Genomic DNA, 26,862 nt, shown 5'->3' on the forward strand with positions numbered 1-26,862 from the left:
TGTGAAGTTTTGATAAATGTTGGTTGTTATTATTCTTAGTAAAGTTCAATCTACTTATTTGAGGTCATACATCAAGGGACTTTTAAAAGAACTGATTTACGAGTAGTAGTGTGGGGCAGATGAAATTCAAAATAAGTCTATATAATTGCAAATTTTACTTGAACACACTTAGGATGTTTTAATATGCTTTTTAATTGCAATGTATTTGAATAAAAACTTATTAGCTCTTTTCAAGTGGTCGTCTTCACATTTTATATTCTTTTTCGATGTTCCATCACATTTGCCTTTGCATTTGCTGTTCCCTCTCCCTGGACTAAGCTTTCCTCAGATCCTCCCTCTCTCATGGTGCACTCCCTTGCTTCTTAAAGGCCTTTCCTGACCACCCCAACTAAAATAGCACCCTCCTACCCTGCTTTATTTATTTATTTATTTTATTCATGCATTTATTCTTTCATTCATTTGTAAAAATCGAAAATGTTTTTTGGGAATTTACTATGTACCAATTACTACCCTAAGTTATCAAGTGTATCAATTCATATAACAGTCATACCAACTTTATGAGGAAGATAGTTATTATTTTTATTCTTAAAATGAGAAAGGTAAAATTTCCAAAAGATAGACTTTAAAAGCCAGATATAAAATTCTGGCAGCCTAATTTTCTGCCAGAATTTTATATCTGGCTTTTAAACTTCACCAGCACATTATTCATTCGACCAATATCCTCTGGCTGCTAACTAAATGCTAATTATGCATTATGCTATATGCTAGGTTTATTTGAAAAAAGAAGATAGAGTGATAGTCTTTCAGCAATAAAATTATATACAATAAAGAGGGCTGCGGCAAAGGAAATGGAAAAAAAATATATTAAAATGTGAGAAATACTATGAAAAAAGTTTACCAAGAGTTAATATTTAATTTTGAAGAAAAAGAAGTATAAATCTTAATTATTAATGCTGAGATTTCAAAGATGTAGACTAGTATAATGATGGTATCATAAACATAGATGAGGAAATAAAAATAATCAAGTGAAATAGTGATATAAGTTAAGCCACTGAGGTAATCTATTTCTTTTTTTAAAATTTTTATTTTATATTGGAGCATAGTTGATTAACAACGCTGTGTTAGTTTCAGATGTACAGCAAAGTGATCCTAATCATTTCCTGACATTATATTAAATATTTGTTTGTTGGTTGTCTATTATTCCATGAGACTATAACCCTTATGGGGGCAAAGACTTTTTTTAATCAGTCTCAATGTTTATTTGCTTAGAAAAGGAAAAAGGAAGCATAGTACCTATCTCTTCACTGAGCTCACAGTCTTCATAAGAATACATAAACTTGAAATTTATATTCATATTGACAGTTTTTATGAAGTTAAGTGTCTTCTTGATAATAAGCATTAAAAAGACTGAACCAGGTACCAATGTGCAGCCCCAAATTTATAGACAGGGGTGTACTCAGAGTTCCTAAGTCAGTTATTTTGAAACATATTTTTTAGCAGAATTTTAAAATTGGTAATAAAAATGGTCACAGATACCAAAATATGTCTCACCCAAACTGTACTATTTTTACTACATGGTGGATTAAGTAAGATTTTGAGGGTGTTTTATAATCAAATGTTTTTGATGGGGAAATGCTTTCTAGGTCAATTTAGAATAAGGAAATGCAATTATTTTGAGTAATGTAATTACCTTCAAATATAGATATGCCAATTCTACAAATAAGTTTTATTTCTACTTTGTTCTCATTCTAGACAGAGCAATAGCTACTATGAGGAAGATAAGAGCATGGTAAGATCCAGAAAAGACTTATTTTAAAGGAGTAGAGATATGGGAGTAGGAATGAGAGGAGGGGGAAAGACCAGGTCTTATCTTCAATTCAGTCCAGAAAAGTGGCTCATGAATTATGTATCTGCCAACCTCAGGAATGCTCTGGATTGTCCCACGGTCACAAAAAAATCTTACCATGACAAACCTACATATGAGGGTTGAGAAGGTACTAGACATTTGCATGGGCATCTTTTCATTGTGAATTTGCTATAATTCACTAAAATCATAAAATTCTAGCACAAGAAGGGAACCTTAGAGATGATCTCCTTTAATTCTTTATTAACCTTCACTGCCTCATCCCCAACATACATATAAACATTCAGAAATAGAGAAGCTGTGATACAATGGAACTGTTTTAAAAGGCTTTAAAGAATAAACACCATTTTTTTAAAAAAAAATTATGCTATCATAACAAAGAATGATTTACTCTAATGGAAGCCCAGGAGTGACAATAAAATCCTCTAAGCTTCAAATGATGAAGTCACAGGGCCTAACCTGAGAGAGAGATGAGGGAAGAGTCCTATGGAAGATGGTGATATCATGGGAGTTTTATCGCTACCGCCACTGTGCAAATAGAGATGGTTCTGTTTGTTTTTGTTTTGGATGACAACTGTTTCAAAGCATAGAATTATAGCTGTAAACATATACATGATACATTTTGTTTCTTTATCGATATAATGGAAAGAAAAACCAAGGGAATGTATCCCAAAGATACATTTAGAAGACTTACCAAGTCCTTTTTCTATTACTGTATTGTTTTGAGTTATGCTAATTAAATTTCGGAAATATTGTTTATACAGAACACATTTTATGTGAACATTCTGATGAACTGTCTTCAATACATGAATGGCTATATAATTTGCCTGAGGTTGAAGAACTAGTTAGCAGCAAATAAGGACCACAAAACTAGCATTTCAAATTCTAAAGTAGCTGTATTTTTAATACATCAAACTTCCTGATAAAATACACTACCTAATTTACAAATAGACTATATGCTCTAAGTTTCTTAGAATTCACTTTCCTTACAGAACCAATGTTATCAATGGTATCCAGCATTTTGGTCCAGCCTTCAGAAGTCTATTTAACTTATAATGTAGTTGAACTACAGTAGTATCTCCAAAGGTAGATCTAGTGACTGGGGAACACAGGAGAGACCACAGAAGACAGGGGCACAGAAAATAATACTCCTCTCCTATTCTGCATAAGCAGGAGATATTAGGCAAAACATTGAAATTGCCCCAAATGGCACTTTCTCCTTTCCTTTTCTACAGCCTTCTCCCAGGAAAACACTGTTATTGAGATTGTATATACTACAGTTAGACTCCATTCTTCAGCCTTCACAAGGCCCTGCCCTATCTCTCATCATCAACAGTCCTAAGATTTCTGGGCTTCAACAGTTGCCTCTATCTATACCAACTACTACTCAAAACTCCCATTTGATGAGTGTAGTTTATCTCAACTCATAGTTTTAGAAACAAAATATGACTCAACAGTCCTTAACCTCTGGGACACAGATTTTTAAGAATATTAATAGACCTTGAAGTATTCACCAAAGTGAGTCAGGTAGAGAGGCAGAGAAACTCTCTGTGTACATGAATCACTCGTGATTTGAGGAACATTATATAGCTGTATGCCAAAGTTTGTCTTTCATTTCCTAGGTTATATATGTGTGTGCATGTATGGGGAATATATGTTTTAATTTCATGAAAGAATCCTAGAGAACACTTGTTTTTTGTGAAAGAGCTTTAGGCTCTTAAAGCTAGAAGAAAATTTGTAAAACTTCTCCCTATTATATGCAGTAAAATTCTTCAGTCACTTTAAAAAAGATGAGCACATCTCATAAATTATATTGCTCATAAATTAGTAAGTCAACAGATGGTGCTAATGAAGATAACAACTGACTCCCAAAAGTACAGTATCACTTTCTCAAATTCAGTGAACGATCTTGCAAAGAGAAATTATTGCCTATAAACTGTATTGGGCAAAAAGGCAAACAGGCCAGGGGAAATTCCTAACATGCCTAATATGGTGGGTCAATAGCATTATATCCATATAAAAAGATGTGCTTTCTTCCATAATTAGCTCTTTTTAAAAAAATTTTATTTATTTACTTATTTTTATTTTTGGCTGCATTGGGTCTTCGTTGCTGCACACGGGCTTTCTCTAATTGTGGCGAGCAGGGGATATTCTTCCTTGTGATGTGCGGGCTTCTCATTGCAGTGGCCTCTCTTGCTGCGGAGCATGGGCTCTAGGCACACGGGCTTTAGTAGCTGCAGCATGTGGGCTCAGTAGTTGTGGCTCGCAGGCTCTAGAGCTCAGGCTCAGTAGTTGTGGCGCATGGGCTTAGTTGCTCTGTGGCATGTGGGATCTTCCTGGACCAGGGCTCGAACCCGCGTCCCCTGCATTAGCAGGCAGATTCTTAACCACTGCGCCACCAGGGAAGCCCTATAATTATCTTTTTCAAACATGGAATCAGAGGTGTGATTTGGTTTCATTATGACTATGTGCTCTAGGGCACTAACATCTCTTGACGGGAATTATGAAATTGCTGAAAGAGTAACCAAAAACCACTTAATGAAACCAGAAAAGTACACAAGTATTATTACATGTACATACATATACAAATGCTAAAGGACATTCAAATAAAGATTCCTGAATGGCCAAAGGTCTTTTCCCTCCCACTTCTTTCAGCCTTCCATCTTTTGTAATAAAAAGATTGTCTTGCTTTAGTATATTTTTTTCACTCTCAAGATTTTGGCCAGAGAAATTAAGAAATATTCAACTCCACAAAATCCATTCACCAGAAATTATTGAAATCCTAATTCATAGTGCATATGGTACTGTTTCAAAGCTTTATCATAATACAAATTAAAAAGTAAATAATTGATAATTATCCAATAGCAAAAATAAGAAACTATACAACAGAGAAGGGGTCTTAAGAAAATTTTTTCTTTTTGAATTCATTTACAACTTACTTCAGTAAAATTAAGAATATTTTGGGGCTTCCCTGGTGGCGCAGTGGTTGAGAATCTGCCTGCCAATGCAGGGGACACGGGTTCGAGCCCTGGTCTGGGAAGATCCCACATGCCGCAGAGCAACTAGGCCTGTGAGCCACAACTGCTGAGCCTGCACATCTGGAGCCTGTGCTCCGCAACAACAGAGGCCACGATAGTGAGAGGCCCGCGCACCGCGATGAAGAGAGGCCCCTGCTCGCCACAACTAGAGAAAGCCCTCGCACAGAAATGAAGACCCAACACAGCCAAAAATAAATTAATTAATTTTTTTTAAAAAAAAGAATATTTTGTATAGGATTTACCAATTTAATCAATCTCATACTAAAAAAAGAATCACTTAGTTTAGGCTTCCAGAATATCCTTAACTTGTTCTATCACCCTTTTATATCTGGCAAAGCAGCAAATAAACACTAGTCCTCATAAAGCAATCTCCACTAAAAGTTACAAATTATAGCTTTTAAAATTTAATTCAGCTAAAAAACTCCTCACATGTTAAAACAAACTTAACAACATTACGTTGTGATTTCAAGAAGGTAGGAACACACAATAAAAAATGTTTTCTCACAGCCTTCATAATGTTAGGTACTTCAAGATGAAGCTGACACAACATTCCCCCCAAACCATAAGAACCACAAGTGATTTTTTAAAAAAACATAAATTATAATCCCAAAGAAACACTGCATGGATATTTCAGGGCTTTTACTTTGCCAGACTAGTGGATGATAAAGTGAAACATTTAAAAAAAACCTTATACATGTGAATCTTGCTTTATATACTAGTGTATGTTCCTGAAAACTTTATATGAATTGAACCTAATTTCAAATCTACTTGGGAAGCTTTCTGAACTAAAATGAATAATTTATTTAAGAATAATTAATCATTCCCATTTTATTTGTTTCGAGTAAATAGAATGTATAACAATGTGATTTTTTTCAAAGCAGCATTATCTGTGTTAAATTTCTAGCTTCAATGAATAATCTTGCCAGAAATTGATGACTTCTTATAGTAGTTTTACAGAATACATCATGGCATTCCTGAAAGGCCAAGAAAATGCTGTGGGAAGAAGGTTATATTAACCGTCTACAAATATAATTGTGAAGTGGACTTTTGCTCACGTTGAGTTAAGTGTTTAGCCTGAAAATAATGGAAATCAGTGAATGATAGAAATCGGTGAAATTACCTATAACAGTGAATACTGCTCCTATTGATAAGACGTAATGGAAATGTGCTACTACATAACATGTGTTGTGGAGAACAATGTCCAAGGATGAGTTAAGTAGAACAATTTCTGTCAGACCTCCGACTGTAAACAAGAAAATAAAACCTAAGTCTCACAGTATGGCAGATGATCACTCAACATTACCTCTGGGGAGAGTTGCCAATCAACTAAATACTTCTACTCCTATAGGAATAGCAATAATTACAGTAGATGTGTAAAGTATGCTTATGTGTCAACATCTATACTTACTGTGAATATATGATGCACTTGCACAAGAAAGCCTAAGAACCAATTGATATTATAGCTCAAACTATCCCTATATACCTGAAAGGTACTTTTTTCCTGAATAGTATATAACATATATAAATATAATTTTATATTATATACACACACATTAAAAATTATATGCAAAAAATGTTCACACTTCCCCTTTGTAAATAGTTGCTGAGATATAGTATCTGTAATTCTTATATACAGTTCAAGATATCAAGAATATATTGGGCTTATTCCATGATTTTCCCCCTAGCCAGGTATACAATATACAGTATCACCAAACTACATTTAATTGTTATGTACAAATTATGTGGAAAACTAACAAAAACAGAAAAGTTGGGGTAGGGCAGACAGAATCATAGTAAAATATGAATTAATAAAACATTTTTCTATTTAAAATTCATTTAGTGAACCTGACACATTGCCCTTGATTACAAAACAGCTTAAAAGACTGCAACTACTTGTCTACCTATCTTGAATCAATTTCAACACTCAGATTAATTGACTCTTATATAATATTAGAGAATAATGTTCAGTGACCACAAGCCCACCAGGGCATATGCAAATACATGTTTTACACACACACACACACACACACACACACACACACACACACACATGCATACAAGAAGTCTGAATGTCTTAAATTTTAGTTATACTTTTCAGTTGAATATGTAGTATCATAAACAACAAAATAAAATTATCCTTTATCAACAGTTTTAAGAAGGATGGGGACAAGAGAACACAAAAAGGAAACAAAATTGGAAGCTATGTAGGTGTACAAAATTAGTTCTACCAATTTCATAATTGGATAGGATATACTACTAACAGAGCAGCAAACGTGCAAAGATTGAAATTTACACCCCTAATTAAGCAACAGTTTGGCAGGTCTAATGTCCTATACCAGCTTGATACCATGACTCATTAGGCGATCTCAAATGAAAATTAATACTACATGTAATAGGATCTTAGTTATAAGTAACTGATCATGTTTAAAATATGAAATCCTCAAGTGTTCAAAAATCATTGACATCTGCCAGAGATGATGACGACAACGACACAACAACAATTTCTGCATAGTTTTATTCATTCAAAGAACAACAATATATAATAATAAAAAAAAATTCTGTGGATTCCCCTTACAACATCTTGATTACTGTCATCTAATCACAACACAACTGTAACTAACCCGGCTGCCATGTTATTAGCTTCTCTTCAGGGGCTAGGTCTTAATCATAAATCAATGAAATGACTAATTCAACATTGTTAAAACCAGTGAGTAGATGCTTGGAACCATTCCGGTTTTTACATCTTTCAAAAAGGTCAATACACCTACTCAGTAACACAAAAGACTTGTCTTTCAAAATGCTTCCTTATTTTCTAGGACTTAAAAATTAACATGTTTCCATTTAAATTTAAAGTGAACTTTAGTAATTAAAACGTTCATTACTTCTGAAATAGTGACCCCCTAAAATATAGTTTGTCTTCCTCTTGTGGCCAGAATCACAAACTCCTCCTCCTCTTTCCTGACCATTTAAAATAGCTTTCTAGATCTAAAAGACCCATGAAAATATTTATTACTACTTCCTGCATCAGTGTTAATTTGCTACAGTAACATTACATAATAACCTTAAAAAAAACAAAACCTTTTTCTTTTGCTAAAGGAGCAACTTATGCAAATGGAGCTGAGATATAAACATTACCAAAAAACAAGATGCTAACACAAATTTAAAGGATTTAGTAATTAAAATATATTTTAACTATTTACATCTGCTTGCAATGTTATAAGTGATGAAAACCTAGTGTTCATATCCTTCATAATAAAAATTTGTTCTGCACTTTAATACAAAGGCTATGTTGCATAAACAGATTTAAAGCTGTAGCAGAGTGGCTGAATGAAAGGAGAATGGCAATCTTTCTGGCTCCAGTAGATGCCATTCCCTATCACACAATGTTTCCCACTCATAAATACATGACAAATACTTCCTCAATCATTTTTTACGAGCAGGGATGCACAGGGGGTAGTCAATGGCTAGCTTGAGGGAAAATAGGAACAGCAGGCGGCAGAAACTGTACAGAAAATGGCTATGTGGTAAATTCTCTTCTGGAACATCACTCAGTTACCCAGTCTTTGATCTTTCAGCTACAATTACACTAACTTCCACAAGATCTGACTCCCCCCACCCCCACCAAACATACACACTACCCCAAACCAGATCATCAGTCATACACAAAATCTAAAATTTGATTTTATAAATAGGATCATCCATACCTCTACATTTTTATAAATTAAAATGTGCTATTTAGACAAGAGTTTACTTTCAATTGGCTGTAACCATATCATCATCACAACTGGTCTCACAAAAAACATGGGGTGTCTGGCGACAGCTAAATCACAGACTGGCGTCTCCCAAGCAGTCTGTCTACCATTAGGGTCTGGGAAATAGTATTTACTGTACAATTAGAGCCTGGGAGTTCTACCTGTAATCATCCAAATACAGGTGTGAGAAGCTCCTTTGGGCAAGGAAACTGACTCATCGCTTTTCATGTAAACTTTGATGTCTGTATTGTTTCACGGAGCCCTGGGAAACCTTACCATTCACACTACAATGAGATTTATTAACTGAAGTCAAATAATATATTTAAAATTCCTTCCCAAAGGTAACAATTTTTAACATATCAATCACAAAATTTATAAGAATTTTATATAAGAAACTAGACAGAACTGTTTATTTTAAAGTTAATTATCTACTGGAAGACACTGACCAGTCAGAACTGAATTTTCATGTCAGGTTTATGCTTTCTAGAACATTACAAATTAAGAGGCCAAATTCAGTTTCCTATCAGGAACACAAAATGTCTTATAGTAATATCAACAGGGCATTTTTAGTTGCAGCAATTTCACAGAATTTATTCTAATGATTTATTGGAGTTAACCATCTGACATTAATTATTGTTTTGGCTTCCAGTCTATGAATGTTTATTTTTCAGTTTAAAGCTTCTCACTCTTTGATATCATATGGAAATGAGAATTTTTAATGGAAAATTGAAACCATGTGCATCTAAGTACTTAATGAAGTACAGGGGAAAACAAATGAAAATATATTTTAGGAGAATTCAGATATTTTACTTTGGATAGTTTTGGTTTGCTTGTATGACTTAACAGTATAAAATACTGAGGGTCCAGTGAGTACCATGCCAAATGTGTACATGCCCTTATGTTACATAAACATATGATTTTTTGAAGTTACTAGTGAACTAAAGGAAACCTGGCACATTTTGGTTACATGTCAAAAATGACAATCAATACATGAATGCATAGTTTTTACCTTTGTGTATTTTAAAGTATTTTGAAACAAATACCTGGTCTTTCCCTCCACCATACCTTTTTTTTTAATTAAAAAAATGTTTTTTAAGGGCTTCCCTGGTGGCGCAGTGGTTGGGAGTCCGCCTGCCAGTGCGCGGGACGTGGGTTCGTGCCCCGGTCCGGGAGGATCCCACATGCCGCGGAGCGGCTGGGCCCGTGGGCCATGGCCACTGGGCCTACGCATCCGGAGCCTGTGCTCCGCAATGGGAGGGGCCGCGACGGTGAGAGGCCCGCGAACCGGGAAAAAAAAAATGTTTTTTAAGTATTCAATCTGGATTTTAAAACTTATGCCCAGCTACAATTCCAAGTAGATATTTTAAAGTCACATATAAAATCAACAAAGCTAGAATTTCCTAGTTTAAAAAGTTTTATTGCTCTAAGTAGATTTATTCTCATTTTGCAAAGGAAATATTAATGTCTATTCAATAAATTTGATAATTAAATATGTATAATTCAATATTGCCTAATGTAATTCCTTTCTTTTTCCTCTTAAGTTCTCTCAGTGTAAATCATTAGGAGATTCCTCTCGGAATGTTAACACTAGGCAAAGCTTTCTCATCCATTTTAAACTTTTTAATAATAAGGAGAAAAATTTTAAATCAAACATAGCAGTAAGTACATATGTATGTGTGTTTGTGTGTGTTCAGATATGATATGTCGGGGTACATCTGGGGAGAAAAAAAACTTACCATTTGTTTTTCTTTCTAATGTAGTCTTTTTCAGAAAGATTAACCAAGTAGACCATTGGTTTTGAAGTCAGAAATAAGTGTTTATTCAACACTTCAATCTAAAGTGGGAGATAGAAAAAGAGTCCTTTTTAAAAGTTGAGTAAATATTAAGTCACTAAAGAACTTGAAAGAAAACTATTTAAACAAGAAGCCATTTTTATAATTCTTGTTTCTAAAAGATTAGTTGTCACAAAATATCAGGAGTAGGGGAAAAGAAAAAATAACAAAACTGGGAATAAGAAATCATTGAGAGAAATAAAGTTTAACTAGATATAATAATAAGTGTAAAATAATGACAATTTTGTTCTCTAAGAAATCGAAGCAAAGGTAATAGTAGATCGCATCATATTTATAATTTACCTCTTTGTCATTCCAATCATGACAGAAGCGAACAGGTTTCTTTTGATCTATAACCCAGGATTTGACTTTGCACATTATGTCCTATACACAATTGAGAAAAAAAGTAAATACAAGATGAATACTAAGCATTTAGATACTAAATATTAAAATTAAAAGTTTTCAAACCCTCAATTAAAAGTTGACTATAAAAATAAAGGCAACTTTTTAATGAAAGAACTAAGTCGCACAGATAATTATTTTCAATATCTCATTAAAATATGAAATGAAACATTAATGTGGCATTAAAATTTTACCATATGAAATGTGGAATACTAGCAAAATTAGTAACAATCTTAAAATTTTCAAACCATTAAAACATACCAAAGACTACAAGAGTTAATAATATCTCAACATTATCTAGTGATGTAAACTGCAAGATAAACATGCTGTTAGGAAAAGGTGGGGGGAACACTGGAGAAAGACTGAATTATAATTTTTTCCTTAAAAAGGAAAACAAAATAGATGAAATTGAGCCTATTATTGATGATCTACCCTCCAAAATATTAAATCAACTGACCAAAACCCTTTTTATTCTGAATTAATTTTTTGCTGACACCTTCTCCCTGCCCACTTCTCCTGTCCCTGCTCCACCCCCCCCCCCCCAACCTGCCAAAGCCTCCATTACACAATGGCAAGAGCCCTGCACTGGTGACCTCCAACCAGCTGCATTCACTTTCAGAACATCTCTCTCTGCTGGAAATCTAAAGGCCTTTTAGTTAGCAAGCTAGTGTGCATTCAGAAGGAGTAACTGCAGGAAGAGCCCAATGTGCTTTGTTTCTCTGGCCTTTCTTCACAGAAAGATTAATCATCTGTGAAATGGAAACGGCAAACAGCAAGTGACACAAACTGAACCCTTCAAGCCTTTCCTCATCAGTTTTGTGGTTCTGAATCTAAAAGCTGCGTGTGGCAAGGTTCTCCTTACAGGCAGGTGTTAATAAAAGGCTCTTGGGTCTGAAAGGTCAAACTTCGCTCTTCCAGAAGAAGTGCGTTTGAGAGTCATCTGTTTTTTGTTGTTGTTGTTGTTAAAGATAACTTATGGGTACGTTTTAAATATGCATTTCTCAAAATTTATTGTAATACACAATTATTAGTAATAGATTTCTTAGATTTTCATGATGTATTTTATTTTATCATAAATCATTAGTCTTCTATAAATATCCACTTGTTAAATTACCTCAGTATTTAGTATACCTTCCTTCCAAATCTTGCTGTTACCAACAGGAAAAATAAGGAAAAAGCCCTATATCCTTAGATCCTGATTTGAAACCCTCCAGGAAAAGGACTTCCCACAGACTTCAACAAGGAAGGGGCAAGCCGAAAACTTTTAATGAAATCTAACATGGTCTGCTTAAGAATAATCACTTTTACTCTTCTATTTCACTCATAAATGTTTAAAAGTGGCTAATGTAACACCATTTCCTACAAGGAGAAGATCAAAGTGCTATATTACAAATGCATTATGATTAAAAAAGCCCTGTGCAGCCTTGCTATTAACTGTTCTTTAAACCCTAAAAGGCTTCCCATAGATCTCACTTGGCACTGCATATACAACCTTTGACAAGTAATGTAGACCATTTTTATTCATTGCCTAAAATTGTAGGCAATTATGTGCGTCACACTGGCCACCTGCAAATTCTGAATGCCTGCTCCAGTTGTCAGTGCAAAAAACTAATGTCGGAGGGGATTAATCTAGGGGGAGAGAGTCCTCTTTAATGGCTCCAGCAGGTGAAATGGCCCAGCTGGTTACTATGATGAGAGGCCAGAACAGCTTATGTGGAGACACGCAACAAGATTATACAAAAGAAGGAGAAAACAGTGGTACCATCTTACATTTGGTTCCGTTAGTTTTTTTCAATTAAAAAAAGAAAAGAAAATAGACAAAGGAAAGCCAAACCAAAAATAAGGAAGGAAATTAAATCTTAATCATATAAAAAGTATAAAATACTTTTAACTATAAACATTTTCACAAAACCAAAGGGCCTCAATAAATGCTGATTGCTAGTGAAGGAATTTCAGTATTTCAGTTTCATTTTAAATTAACTAAAGCACCACTTCAGAAATAGAGATCCTATCACAAAATCTTTTTGGCGTTAGTTTCTTTCCCCCTTCACACCACCATATTATATTACAAATTAGGAGCACTCAAATTTTAGATAAAGAGAATTAACTCATAATTAAAGTTCTAAAGAAGTATATTCACTAAAGCCACATTCAAATCCTTTTAGAAAAATTTAAAGATTATAACCAAGTTTTTAAACAGTTTAAAGTAAAAATATTTTAAAACTTAAAATATTTTATTTTATACTCAGTACTCTCTTAATTATCCCTACAAAAGATTTAAAAGCCAAGAAAAGACACCTTAGATTATTAAGATGCCAGTTTTACCTAAGACAAATCAAAAATAGATTGCTTTCAGATAAGATTACTTTATGTAAATGATCATTATATGGTATAGCTGCAAAGTGATGTCTTTCTTACATAAAGTAAAAATATTTAGTTTTAGCAAAATTAAAGATGCTACGTTCCTTACCTGAAAAACTGCTGATCAAATGAAAGAAAACATTTGGACTTATTTGTATAAACTACTTAATGGATTGACTGAATTTTTCCTATGCTTGTATATATAAACATATATATTAATAATTATAGTTAGAACAATATTCCATTTAATTGAATTTGGTTAACTGAAAAAACCTATATTATAATTTGGTTAACTGAAAAAACCTATAACTTAACCTACTTTTAACGAATTAGAATACAATAAAAGCATAAAATAGAAACACTAATGCTTGATGCATCAGAAGTTACTTTAGAGTTTTGTATGTCTTTAGTAACATCGTTATATAGAAATACAGATGTAGGAGGAGGACTGTTCTGATAACTTCAACAAATTCCTCATTTCCAAAATAAATTCTGTACATGATGAAGACTGTGTAAAAATTCCTGGTCATTTGAACTTTTTTGGTTATATTGCAACAACATGAGTATCTAACTTGAGGTAACCACTTTATGTTTAAATGTGGGAATAAATCCTAGATCCACCACTTACCAGGTCTATGACCTATTACTTCATTAATAAAATGCAGATAATGATGCTATCTACCTCCTGCGGGTTGTTGTAAAGATCAAAAGAGATAATGTATATAAGGTGTTTAGCATAGTTCTTGGCACAGAGTAAGCTCTCGATAAATATGAGTTTTGTCATTGTTTTTATGATTGTTGAAAGATTAAATACTAGTGATCTACAAAATGCCAATATAGTCTCTTGAGTACTCCTTTAAAGCACACATCTTCTCCAACTGGAATAATTGTTCATTAGTCCTTTTCTTCAAATTTCTGACGGTTACCAACAATACTGGCTCTCTTAGTGAAATCTCAATTCAGGCTTCTATCCTTAACATTCTATAAGGACTAGCTTTTGCTGAACAACTACCGTTTAACTCCAAAAAAACTTAATCCAAACTCACCTTGAATACTTTGCTCTTCTGCCGTGACTCTTATTGATGATAGCCTCACATTTAACTTTAGAAATGCTCTATGTTCTTGATATATTTTATTACTGTTGTTGTTAACAGCAACTATAATGTATTTAGACTCAGGATGTATGATTTGCCTAAATTCCTATTGCCAGTAAGGGGCAGAGCTGAGATTCAAATTCAGGTCTAAGTGACTTGAAAATTCACGTTCTGTCCAATCACCCTGGCCTGTCTTCCTTACTGCCTTTCTAATTACTCCTGTTTAGCCTAGGCATTCCCAAGGCTGTTATTTAAAGTCCTCATTCTCATTCCAAGGTCACCAGGAAAATTCTATATTCTTTCTATGTGGGTAAAATATCTGATTGTCAATCCATGAACCATAAAAATAATACTTTCTTTGCAAACACTAATATAACCTCGTTATGTTATATAACCCATATAGACTTTCTAAGACTACTTGACTTCTCTATTTTGGTATTTTCTAGTTCCCACAAGCAGAAATTATTAATCCATGATCCATAAATGGATTTCAGGAGTTTCCTAATACCCTGAAATTGTATGTAAAGTTCTATGTTTATGTGCATTTGAGGGATAATGGCACATATCTTCCAAATGCTTTTAAAAAGGATTCACAATCCAAAAATCCAAGAACCATGGTTATGTGACTCCATGGCAATACTCAAATGCTCCAACGACAGCCAATTTAAGTATATGTTCTAGGTTCATGGACTCTCATACTCGAGGTCCAGAGACACTGACCTAAAACCTGCTTCAGCCAGACTCTGCACTCAAAATTCATCTATTCTTATCAAAACCGTGCTGATAAAAATTCTAGCCACTATAATGTTTATCTAACACAATTACAGTTAAAATCATAACAGGGTTGTTGGAAAACATTACAAATTAAATATATCATTATTTTAAAAGAATGAATTGCTTGAGAGTTAAATATGTTTAGAGAAAAAAATATGTAGCTTGCTTTACTATATATTTAAATAAATCATAAAGCTACAGTAATTGGAACAGTGTGATACTAGCACAAGAAGAGAGGTACAGATTAGAAGCAACCTAAAAACCCATAAACTGGAGATTCGTTAATAAATTATGGGACATCCATACAACAGAACAGTTTTTATCCATTAAGACAAGACATATCTGTATATATATTTGCATAGGAAAATGTTCAAAATACATTGCTAAGTAAAAAAAGCAGGTTCAAAACAATGGAAAAAAGTTAAGAATATGGATTTTGTTGTCAAACAGATTTGGGCTCAAGTCCTGGCTCTATCACTTTGTAGCTGTGTAACTTACTTAACCCAAGTTTGTCTCTGTAAAACTGGGATAGTAACTCCAATTCAATATACGGTGATTGAGAGGATTAAATGAGAAAATACATGTAAAGTAATTGCCACAGTTCCAAGTACATAGTAAATATTCCATAGATATTAAGTATTATTATTTATGGCAGAATGCACAATGTGATTCCATTTGTGGTTCTGAAACTACATATAATACATATAAATAAATGTACTCATAAAATGAAACTGGATAGATGCCTTAACAAATTGGTAGCAATAGAAATCAGGAAGATTGGATCCCAGAGAGACTTTCCCTTTCTGCCTTCTTTTTTAAAAATATAATGCTGTTTTATTTTTAACCAATAAATATCATCTTTAAGATAGGGAAAAAAAATAAAGGTATATTCACAGGGTGAGGGGGAAGGGAGGACTTCATCTATCCTCTGCCCACCATCTGTAATCCTAAAATTTGGTGGCTAACTGGATAGGCTTGGCAGTTTATCACTCTTATTCTGCAATAATGATAGCTTCCAAGCCTGGTACTTCTCTCTAGCCAAACCCACTACCTTAATACCTGAAGTTAACACCCAGATGAGCTGACCTATGCTGGTTGGGTGGCTTTAACACACACAGCCAACAATGCACTCAGACCAAAAGAATGGGGGGCAAGGCCTCCAGCTCAAAATAGTCTGGTTAGAAGTCCACTAATACAGCTTCTTCCTGCTCCAACCAAATATCCCCTTTAAACAACCCAAATAGAGGAAAATCCTAACTACACTTTCACTCATGAAACAGACCTCCATTGTATTCTAAGTTGAAATTAAATATCTGCCTGAATCAGAATATTAAGCATTTGTTTCTCTACTAGATGAATGCTGCTGTTTATGCAGACCAGAGAAGTGATCACTGGCTACCATCTTTCTACATACTTCAGTGACTAAAACTTCCAGAAAAGAGTCAGGCAACACAGAAGCAAACTAAGACACCTGGCAGCAATGCTCTGATGGCTGAGCGAGTATGTGCGGGAGGGTGGGGGGGGAATGTCCTCTAAGAATTAAAATGATCGGTTAATTCTAGCAATCACCTGTTAGAATGTATGTTGGCAGTTGTTGGTTTTCAGTTATCTGATTCACTGAAGTAAACAGTGGAAACTTAAAACAGCAATGTTCCTAGCCCATCGGCTATAAAGTGGCAACCGGGATGGACACCCATTCATTTCTGAGGTATAGATCTCAGCGGAGGATTTGACTATTACTAAGAAGAAGGCAACTGTCCCTATGACATCTATAAATAAGTCTGAATGGATTTCACCACGTTCAAGGAAGGAAAAGGGAAGAGGCAAAGCCCACAAATCTGATTTTAATAAAAAGGCTACTGAATAAGGAGAGTCATAAAGGAAGAGGAAAATGATCACACACACACACACACCACTCTCTCAATGAATCATTTGGCATACTTGGCAGAATACAAAAAGAACGCCTATGAAACAAGAGCATGAGGCCATAAATAGAGAACAGAGTGAGGTTAGAAAAAAATGGATGAGATGTCAAGAGTTGATGAACTAAGACAGATTTTTAAGGAAGCAAAATCAAAGCCGGAAAATAAAAATCCAAGTTGGAGATTCACCTGATATGGCAGAATATAATGTGGTTTGAAGGTCAAACTTGAAAAGGGGTTATACTGAAGTATAACATATACTCAGTGTAACATACATAAGTGTACAGCTTGATGAAGTATCACAGAATGAACATATGCATGTAACTACCACCTGATCAACACAAAGAATACTACCAGTAATGCAGTCACAATGTTCCACTCCTCTCCAGAGATAAGCACTATCCTGGCTTTTTTATACCACAAATTAGCCTGTTATTGAAATTTATGGAAATAGATTCATAAAATACGTATTGTTGTGTCCAGCTTCTTTCCTTCAACATTGTTCGTGAAATTCATCCACGTTGTTAGATATAGTCATAGTGTGTTCTTTCTTTGCCATGTAATATTCCACTGTAGGAATATACCTCAATTTGCCTATTCTACTATTGGTAGACACTGAGGTTGTTTATACTTTAAAACTATTACAAATAAAGCTTCTATAAACAGTCTTATACATGTACTTCAGTAAATTTATGTATGCATTTCTCTTGAGCATATACCTAAGACTGGAATTGCACCGGTCTCAGGTCACACATTTACTCAAACTTCATATACACTGCTGATCAGTTTTCAAAAGCAGATGTACTAATTTAATTTACACTCCCATCAACACTGAGAATTCCATTTGCTTCACATTTCCTCCAACGCTCGGTACTGTCAGTTTTCTTAATGGTAAGTGTGTAGTATCTCATAGTCTGAATTTGCATTTCCCTAATGATTACTGGGGGATTTCATCTCTTATGAAGTACTTGTTCAAGTCTTTTGCTTATTCTTCTATTGGGCTGCCTTTTTCTTATTTATAGTTCTTTGCATATTCTGTAGACAAGTTCTTTATTAGATACTGCAAATATGTTCTTTCACTCTGTGAAAGACGATTGCTGATTTTAATTCCATAGTGGTCATATAACATATTCTTTATGATTTCAATCATTTGAAATTTGTTCATTTGCTATATGGCTAATAATATGGAAAATTTTGGTAAATGTTAAATTGGTACTTGATAAGAACGGACATTTGTGGTTGTTAGGTGCAGTATTCTATATGTCAACTGGGTCACATTAATTAATCACATTGTTTAAGTTTTCTATATTCTTACTAAAATTCTGTCTGCTTGTTCTATCAATTACTAAGAGAAGTATTAAAATATTCTATCATGACTGTAGATTTGGGTCTTTTTAAAAAAACTTTTTAGTTCTATCAGCTTTTGCTTTATATATTTTGAAGTTATGTTATTAGGCATATACAAACTTAAAATTATTTTATCTTCCTGGTAGATTGAACATTTAGCATTATGAAATGCTTCCTTATAACTCCTTTAAAGTCTATTTTGATATTACTATAATACAGTGGCTTTTTTTTTGAGAGGGGTGGTATATATTTCTCCATCCTTTACTTCCAATTTTTCCATGTCTTCATATTTAAGATGTTATCTTATAAGCAGCATAGAGGTAGGTTTTAAAAATCCAATCTGACATTCTCTGTCTTAACTAATTTGTTAAAAATTTATTGAGATGAAATAAACATAAAATTAACCATTTTAAAGTAATTTAGTACTAAGCCTTCATACTGTAATGCGACCACCACCTCTATCGACTTCTAAAACATTTCAATCACTTTAAAGTAAAACCGTGTACTCATTAAGCAGTTTGCCCCCATTTTCCCCTCCCACTAGCTCCTGGCAACCACTAATCTTCAGTTCTGTCTCTATGAATTTACCTACTCTGCATATTTTACACATATGGAATCATACAATATATGTGACCTTTATGTCTGGGTTCTCTCACTTAGCATAATATTTTCAAGGTTGATCCACATCTGGCATCTGCATTCATTTACTTTTTAAGGCTGAATAATATTCATTGTATGTATATACCACAATTTGTTTACTTAACCCCTGATGGACATTTGGGCTGCTTCTATCTTCTGGCTATTGTGAATAGTGCTGCTATAAACATGCATGTACACGTATTTGTTTGAGCACCAGTTTTCAATTCTTTTGGAAATATCAATCTGGGAGTGGAACTGCTGGGTCACATGATAATTCTATGTTTAACTCTTTGAGAAACTGCCAAACTCTTTGTCTTTTAATTGGAGTATTATATCATTTTAAATTATGTCATTATCACCCCCATTGTGCTATTATTGTCATATATTTTATTTATTTTTTTAATTAATTTATTTTTTTGCGGTACGCGGGCCTCTCACTGTTTGTGTACCCTCCCGTTGCGGAGCAACAGGCTCTGGACGCGCAGGCTCAGCGGCCATGGCTCACGGGCCCAGCCCCTCCGCGGCATGTGGGATCTTTCCCAGACCGGGGCACGAACCCGTGTCCCCTGCATTGGCAGGGGGACTCCCAACCACTGCGCCACCAGGGAAGCCCTGTCATATATTTTAACTGTACCTCCTTACATTAAAGTCATAAGACATTTTAATTTTGCTATGTTTTTACCTTTTATTTTGAAATAATTTCAAACTTAAAGAAAAACTACAATAGAGAATGTCTGTACACATATTCATTAAAGTATCATTTTGCCGTATTTGTTTTATCCTTTATCTTTATATGTATGCATATACACAAGAAAATATAGGCATATTATTACATCTGTATATTGCCAGAATTCAGTGATAGACTAGATATAAGAAATGATGGAAAGAGAATGTGTCAAAAACGATTGTTTTTGGTTTGCATAATCTAACAGACAGTGGTACAATTCACTGAGTTAAGAAACCCTGAAGAGAATCAGGTTTGAGGGAGGGAGTTTGATTTCAGATGTGCTAACTTTTGAGTTGTCTTTGAGAAACACATGAGATGTCAAGTCAGGAATTAAATATACTAGCCTGGAGTTCAGAGGACAGATCGGGGTTAGAGATACAAATCTGAAAGCTATTTGTATTTCAATAGTAATTGTATCAATGGGTATGGATGGCATCACATAGAAAGAGAAATGAGAGAAGAGATGAGAGCCTAAGACTCAACTTTAAGTAATGCCAATATTTAATAGCAAAGGTATAAGAAGATGAGTCTGCAAAAGAAACAGAAGTTGCTAGAGAAGTAGGAGGCAAACCAGGAGAATGTGGTCATGGAATCCAAGGGAAGAGTAGTTCAGGCAATGACACAACAGTGTCCAATACTACTGACAAATCAAGATGACTGAAAATGTTCCTTGGATTTAACAATGCAAAAGCCACTAATGACCCTGGTGAAACTGTTTGAGTTTAATGAGCAGATAAACCAGATAGGTAGAACTGAGTTATTAGGAGGTAGAAAAAATAACTCTTTCAAGAGGTTTTGAAGAAGGAGAATAGAGAAAATATGGTAATTGAAGGATGAGAAGTGTGGTATTCAGTAAGAAGTGTTTTTTAAGATTAAAAAAGACATCTTTAAATAGTTGATGCAAACGGTCTAGTTTGAGAGGGACGAATTGTATATACAAGAAAGAAGGAACTACTGGTAACTGAAATACAACTTTGTGAATACACTAAAAACCACTGAATTATATATATGAAAAGGGTGAACTTAATGCTATGTTAATTTACCTCAATAAAATCACTTAAAAGCAACAAAGGGAAAAAAAACAAGGGATGACTAATAGTGTAAGATTTCTAGAAAGTAAGTGATAAGATTCAAAGAATTGGAATAACTAGCCATAGATAAGAGGAATGAACAGTAGGCTTTAGTTTTGGCTAGTGGAAAATTAGAGAGAAAATGAGGGAATTCCTATGTCTGATGGCTTTTATTCTGATCTTTGAAATAGGAGGCAAGGTTGTCTGCTAAGGGTAGGGATGGATGAAAGCAGGAATGGACATAAATAAGAGGTTTGAGGAGAGTAGGGAAGCAGTTGCAGCAGAGAGCAGGGGAGCAACTAGGAAAGCTGGATATAGCTGAGGACCCACTTGAGGTTGCTAATAATGAGTTTATGGGGATACTAACATGTCCTGTTTTTAATTTTCTCCATCTGTGTTCCATTGGCAACAGGCAAGGAGAAAGTGGACAGATAGAAATATCCAGGAAAGTATGCCTATAGCATATGCACCAAAACATCAGTTGTTATATGAGTTTATTCCCCTCAGGGTATATATAAATTGATGATTCTAAAGTAGTTTGGTCTCAAATGAGTCTAATCCTTGTGAGCCTTGCCCCAAACACAATACATTTTTTGTGTTATCTTGCTAGTCTTAAACAGCTTTGCACTTCCTAATTGCTGTCTTCAAATAAATAATAGTGAGAACTGAGGACCTATAAGCCAGATACAGAAAGACAAAATTTGTATAGCTCCACTTTCATTAGGTACCTAGAATAGGCAAATCCATAGAGAAAGGAAGTAGAATAGATGTTACCGGGGCTGGAAGGAGGAGGAAATGGTATGTTATTATTTAAAGGATACAGAGTTTCAGTCTGGGATGGTGAAAAAGTTCCAGAAATGGATAGTGGTGATGATTGTACAACATTGTGAATGTACTTAATGCCACTAAATTGTACACTTAAAATGATTAAAGTGGTAAATTTTATTTTATGTATAGTTTGCCACAATAAAATGTTTTTTTTAAAGAGTAAGAAGCTTCTGATTTAGGCTGTATCTCAAAGGATGACTAGGAAACAGGACTGAAGGGGCAGCAAAAGGGTAGAGTTGTAGTTAATGAGCTCATGTGAAACCAAAATGTTTAGTTCACTGTTAGGAGAGCTGAGAACGTATAAGTCAGGCAAAGTCGGATCACAAAGAAATTTGTAAGCTGTGGACTTTATGTTGGCAGTATCTTACGGGAAGATGGTGAGGTATCTTAATCAAGAGAATAACATAGTGAGATCTGCAGTTTCTAATTGTGGAGAACAAAAGCAAGAATGGAGGTAAAGAAATCAGTTTAAGCATAAATGAGGCCCAAACTAAAGAAGTTTTTAAAATAAGGAGGAAGGAAGAGATACAAGGAATATTCAGGAGATAAAATCAACAGGATGGGATATAAATTGTACATGAGAGAGAGGAGTCAAAGATACTGATACTCAGTTCAAACAATTTGGGTCCACTAAGTTGGAGACCACGAGAACAGAGAGGATATGGGGAGAAAGGTGAATGAATGCAATTCAGTCTCATTAAGTATTTTTAGTATCTTGTTCTTTTAGAAATGATCTTTTTAAGTCAGGTAAGACTTAGTTCTGGAAAGATACATAAGAATCTACAGAAGAGAAAAGGGTAAATGAGAAGGCAGAAGTGGGTAGGAGAATTATGTTTTTACAGTATACTCTTTTTGAATCTTTTGATTTTAGTGAAAAACACGTTACATATTTAAATATTTTTAATGTTTTTTTAAGTTACATAAAAAATCAACTTTAAAAACTGCCGTAAGAATAATGAGAAGAAATCTGCTAATAGCCATATGTTTGGTGGACGTTAATTATTTCATTCAGAGAGACTGAGAGGAAAAAAAGATCCATTAATTACAATTCCTGGTTGCCTTATTTAGTTGTTTAATTAAGTAACTGTTAGTTCTATAAATATTTTTTAAGTATGATGATTTCCAAATACTTGATCAATACAAAATAAAATTTTCCTTAAAGCTTTCTACCTTCATTTTCCAAATTTTGTTTTTCCAAATACAATGTATACACACTTTAAAATCAACCTTGAACTTGATGCCTTTTTATGGCTTAAAGTGTCCTCCAAAAAGACAGGTTGAAGTCTTAATCCCTCAGAGTAGGACCTAATCCCTCAGAGTAGGACCCTGGGAATTAGCTAAAGATGCCTATCTGGAGTAGGGTGGGCCCTTAATCCGATTACAACTAGTATCCTTATAAGAAGAGTGAAATTTGGACAGAGAGAAGGTGGCCATGAGAAGGTGGAGGCAGAGATTGGAGTTATGCTGCCACACACCAAGGAATGCCTGGGGCTACCAGGAGCTGAAGGGGCAAGAAACGATTCTCCCCTAGAGGCTTCAGAGGGAGCACAGCCCTGCCAACACCTTGATTTCAGACTTCTAGCCTCCAGAACTGTGAAAGAATACATTTCTATTATTTTAAGCCATCTAGTTTGTTATGGCAGCCCTAGGAAACTAGTACACCTAGCTAATAATACCAATAGTAAATGTTTATCCCACTCTTGCCTTCTGTAGTGCCTCCGTTTTAACATAATAGCAAGACCCACTTTATAAAAGGTATCTTTATGACAGAATATAGTCAGGAAGATTCTGTTTTAGCATTAAAAAGTTGGCTCATGTTTTATGCTAGAGTATATCTAATTCACCTTTCTCCTGCTTATTTACATAAAAATACATAACAACCAAATCTAGAAAATGGAAACTTCATAGGAAGAGAGGCTTGAGTGTTAAATTTCTGAAAGATTACCCAGAAAATAAAGACACATTTGAACAAGTATTAAGGAATAATTATTAAATACCTAGTGAACAAAAGACCTATTTTTCTTATCCAAGTAGCCTTTATAGCCTAGGATCTACATCCAATTAAAGTCCCTGATTCTGTTAGCCAAGATTACAAACATAAACTGAAGAAAAGAAGACAATCACATTTTATACCTTTAGACCATTTGTTAGGGAATACAAGAAAATGTTAAAAACAGACAACTCCCCTACAAGAACTAGTTGGTACCAGAATCACAGAGATACCCTCTTTGTATTAGGAAAACTAAAGATAAATCAGAAACAGGAATATAAAACACCACCAAATTAAACTTGTGATACTGAAGAACCACCAAAACTAAATAGAATGATTAGGATACAAAGTTTAGATGCACACTGGATGAAGACATGTTAGCAGAGACTGTTGGTGCCCTGCCTCTATGCCCTTTGCCCTCACAGATCGGTACATGCTGAATGGCTTCTTACTGTCCGCATCCGCAACTGCCTAGGCACCATGCTCAGACCACACAGGCATCAGGTGCCAGGCAGGTAGTTAACACTCCGAGGAGCAGCCCACAATCAACGACTGATGGAAATTAGTTAATAATTACCCCAGGTTCCTCATCCTTCCAGTAGAAAAACTACAAGACACTTTCTACACTGTTTTCTAGAGATCCCTGGAAGGGCTGATCCCCTTCTGCTCAGGGTTTTCCGCCTGCTCATATACATAACTTTGTATTGGTTTCCTTCCCTTCCTGGTCTTAATTCCCCACTCCCTGATGTGTGCCTCCCGAGTTAACTCCCAAGAAAACTACCTGCACTCCAATTCTTGCTTCAAGGTCTACTTCTGAGGAGACATAACCAAAATTTAGATTAAAAGGCAAAGAGTTTGAGATATGACTCAAAATGGCTTTGTAACTCAAACTGTCAGTGTTAAGAAAACACATAAGGAGCTTCTTCTTAATCTTCATAAATTACATTGCCTATCCAAATTTTCACGTTAGTGAAGATGAAATTGATCCTAAAGCCTATGACTTCTCACGTATGCATCTATTCCAGCTTCACATCTCCTACCACATTCCTTTTCCAATCTCAGATAGAAACTTCAAAACCCTTTCTCTAGTGCAAAGCTAAAATTATAGTTTGATGAATATAGGTCAGAAACAGCTAAGGACAATATATATGCATTTACCTCTTTATTTGGAGGCCACCTAAAGGAAATAATTTCCTTAGACCTTTTTTTTTTCTTAAAAAAATTAATAATACATTGCTATGGAAAAAAGTCAAGTAGCAGAGAGGTATAGAGGGTAAATAGTCAAAGTGCCCACCCCAATCACTCACTCTCTCACAGCCACTAGTCCCTTTCCAAACACCTTACTGTTAAAAACCTTTTGTAGTTTCCAAATGTTTACTGTTAAAACATAACAATTGAGCATATTTCCATACCTCTTTTGATGCACTTATAAAAATACAGCTATCATTTTTTACGTAAACTGGATTATAAATGTTGTTTGTAACTTACTTTTTTTAAGGCAAAAGTAGTTATAATGTAAAAATATTCACTAATAAACTACTTAAAATAACTTATCCTAAAATGTCTTTCCCTGCTTAACATTGGTCTTTATCCCCACGAACTGTCAGATTGTTATATTATGATATCAAGCAAACTGTTGGTAAAATTGTATCGAGGAGACCTCCATTTTCACTACTAATGAACTAAGCGAGTCAGAGTAACTGTGCCTATAAAGACAACAATAAAGCAGGCCTAAATAGAGAAAAATATTATCTTCTTAATAGTACCAAGGACCTAAAAAGGTAGTGAGGCATTACTAGACCAAGAAAAGGATAGGGGAAGGCCTAAGAATCTTCTACCCTGGGGTGGAGGGTAGAGGGCTGGTGGCTGCTCTAAAGCAGTGATCCTCAAACTTTGTGTAGCATGCATAACAGGAGAGCCTGTTAAAACACCCCCCCAGAGATTCTGATTTAGTAGATTCTGATTTAGTAGCTTGCATTTCTAAGAAGCTCCCAGGTGATGGTGATGCTGCTGGTGTGAGGACCACACTTTAATTGTGCCTGATCTAGACTAGAGACTGGGACAGCAGGGGATGAGGAAAGTATAAAAATGATGTAAGGAACACACATAACACCATAGAATCCATGGGAAATTAACCCCTCATTCCATCTTCCCTTCTCACCTTCACCTCAGCAGGTTTGGGATCCCACTGCTGCTCTTGGCCACTTTTACCTAGACTCATCTGCCGATCCTCAGGAAAGAGCTAAGACGCCAAAGCTCTTTGATTTATGACAGAGGAGGCACCTCACTGGAGTAGGGAAAGGACAGTCTGTTTTTTTTTTTTGGCTGCATTGGGTCTTTGTTGCTGCGCACAGGCTTTCTCTAGTTGCGGCGAGCAGGGGCTACTCTTTGTTGCAGTGCACGGGCTTCTCATTGCAGTGGCTTCTCTTGTTGCAGAGCATGGGCTCTAGGTGTGCAGGCTTCAACAGTTGTGGTGTGCAGGCTCTAGAGCGTAGGCTCAGTAGTTGTGGTGCACGGGCTTAGGTGCTCCGTGGCATGTGGGATCTTCCCGGACCAGGGCTCGAACCCGTGTCCCCTGCATTGGCAGGCGGATTCTTAACCACTGTGCCACCAGGGAAGCCCAGGACAGTCTTTTTTTTAAATGGTACTGGACCAACAGGTTTTCCATATGGGGGAAAAAAAGTCAAATTGGATGCCTGCCTTAAACTACTTACAAAAAATAATTTCCAGGTGGGTTAGTGAGCTAAGTGTGAAAGATAAAACAATAATGCTTTTAGAATACAAGAGATTATCTTGATGACCTTAAGGTAGGAAAGTTTCTTAAACAAGACAGAAAAACACTAACCTTAAAATTAACACCTGTTCATCAAAAGATACTATTAAAAAGATTAAAAATAAAAGCCACAGAATAGGAGAACATATTTGCAATCCATTCAAAGCAAATGACTAATATCCAAAATATATAGGTAACTTTCACAAATTATTGAGAAAAAGACACTGATCCAATAGAAAATGAGCAAAATAATTAGAACAAGCACTTCACAAAAGAGGAAATCCTAAAGGGCCAATCAATATTTAAAAAGGTCTCCAATCTTATATAACTAGAGAACTGCAAATGAGAACCATAACCAAATACCATTACACAGCTATCAAACTGCAAAAATGAAAAAATCTGATAATACCAAGTATTGACAACAGGATAAACTCTCACAGACTAGGAAA

General features: G+C 35.0%; 1 protein-coding gene across 2 annotated transcripts in view; it reads right to left on the bottom strand.

Moving 5' to 3' along the window:
• OLA1 (Obg like ATPase 1) overlaps positions 1-26,862 on the bottom strand; it is a 169,090-nt gene that overhangs the window by 35,478 nt on the left and 106,750 nt on the right. For both annotated transcript variants that reach the window (XM_065880387.1, XM_065880388.1), the window contains 2 exons: positions 10,790-10,870; positions 10,391-10,488 (listed from right to left, as the gene is read on the bottom strand). In XM_065880387.1, the coding sequence (XP_065736459.1) occupies positions 10,391-10,488; positions 10,790-10,870 (179 nt within the window). The remainder of the gene's footprint in view (positions 1-10,390; positions 10,489-10,789; positions 10,871-26,862) is intronic.

The sequence above is a fragment of the Phocoena phocoena genome, chromosome 7 (genome assembly GCF_963924675.1).
Source record: "Phocoena phocoena chromosome 7, mPhoPho1.1, whole genome shotgun sequence".
Lineage (NCBI taxonomy): Eukaryota > Metazoa > Chordata > Mammalia > Artiodactyla > Phocoenidae > Phocoena > Phocoena phocoena.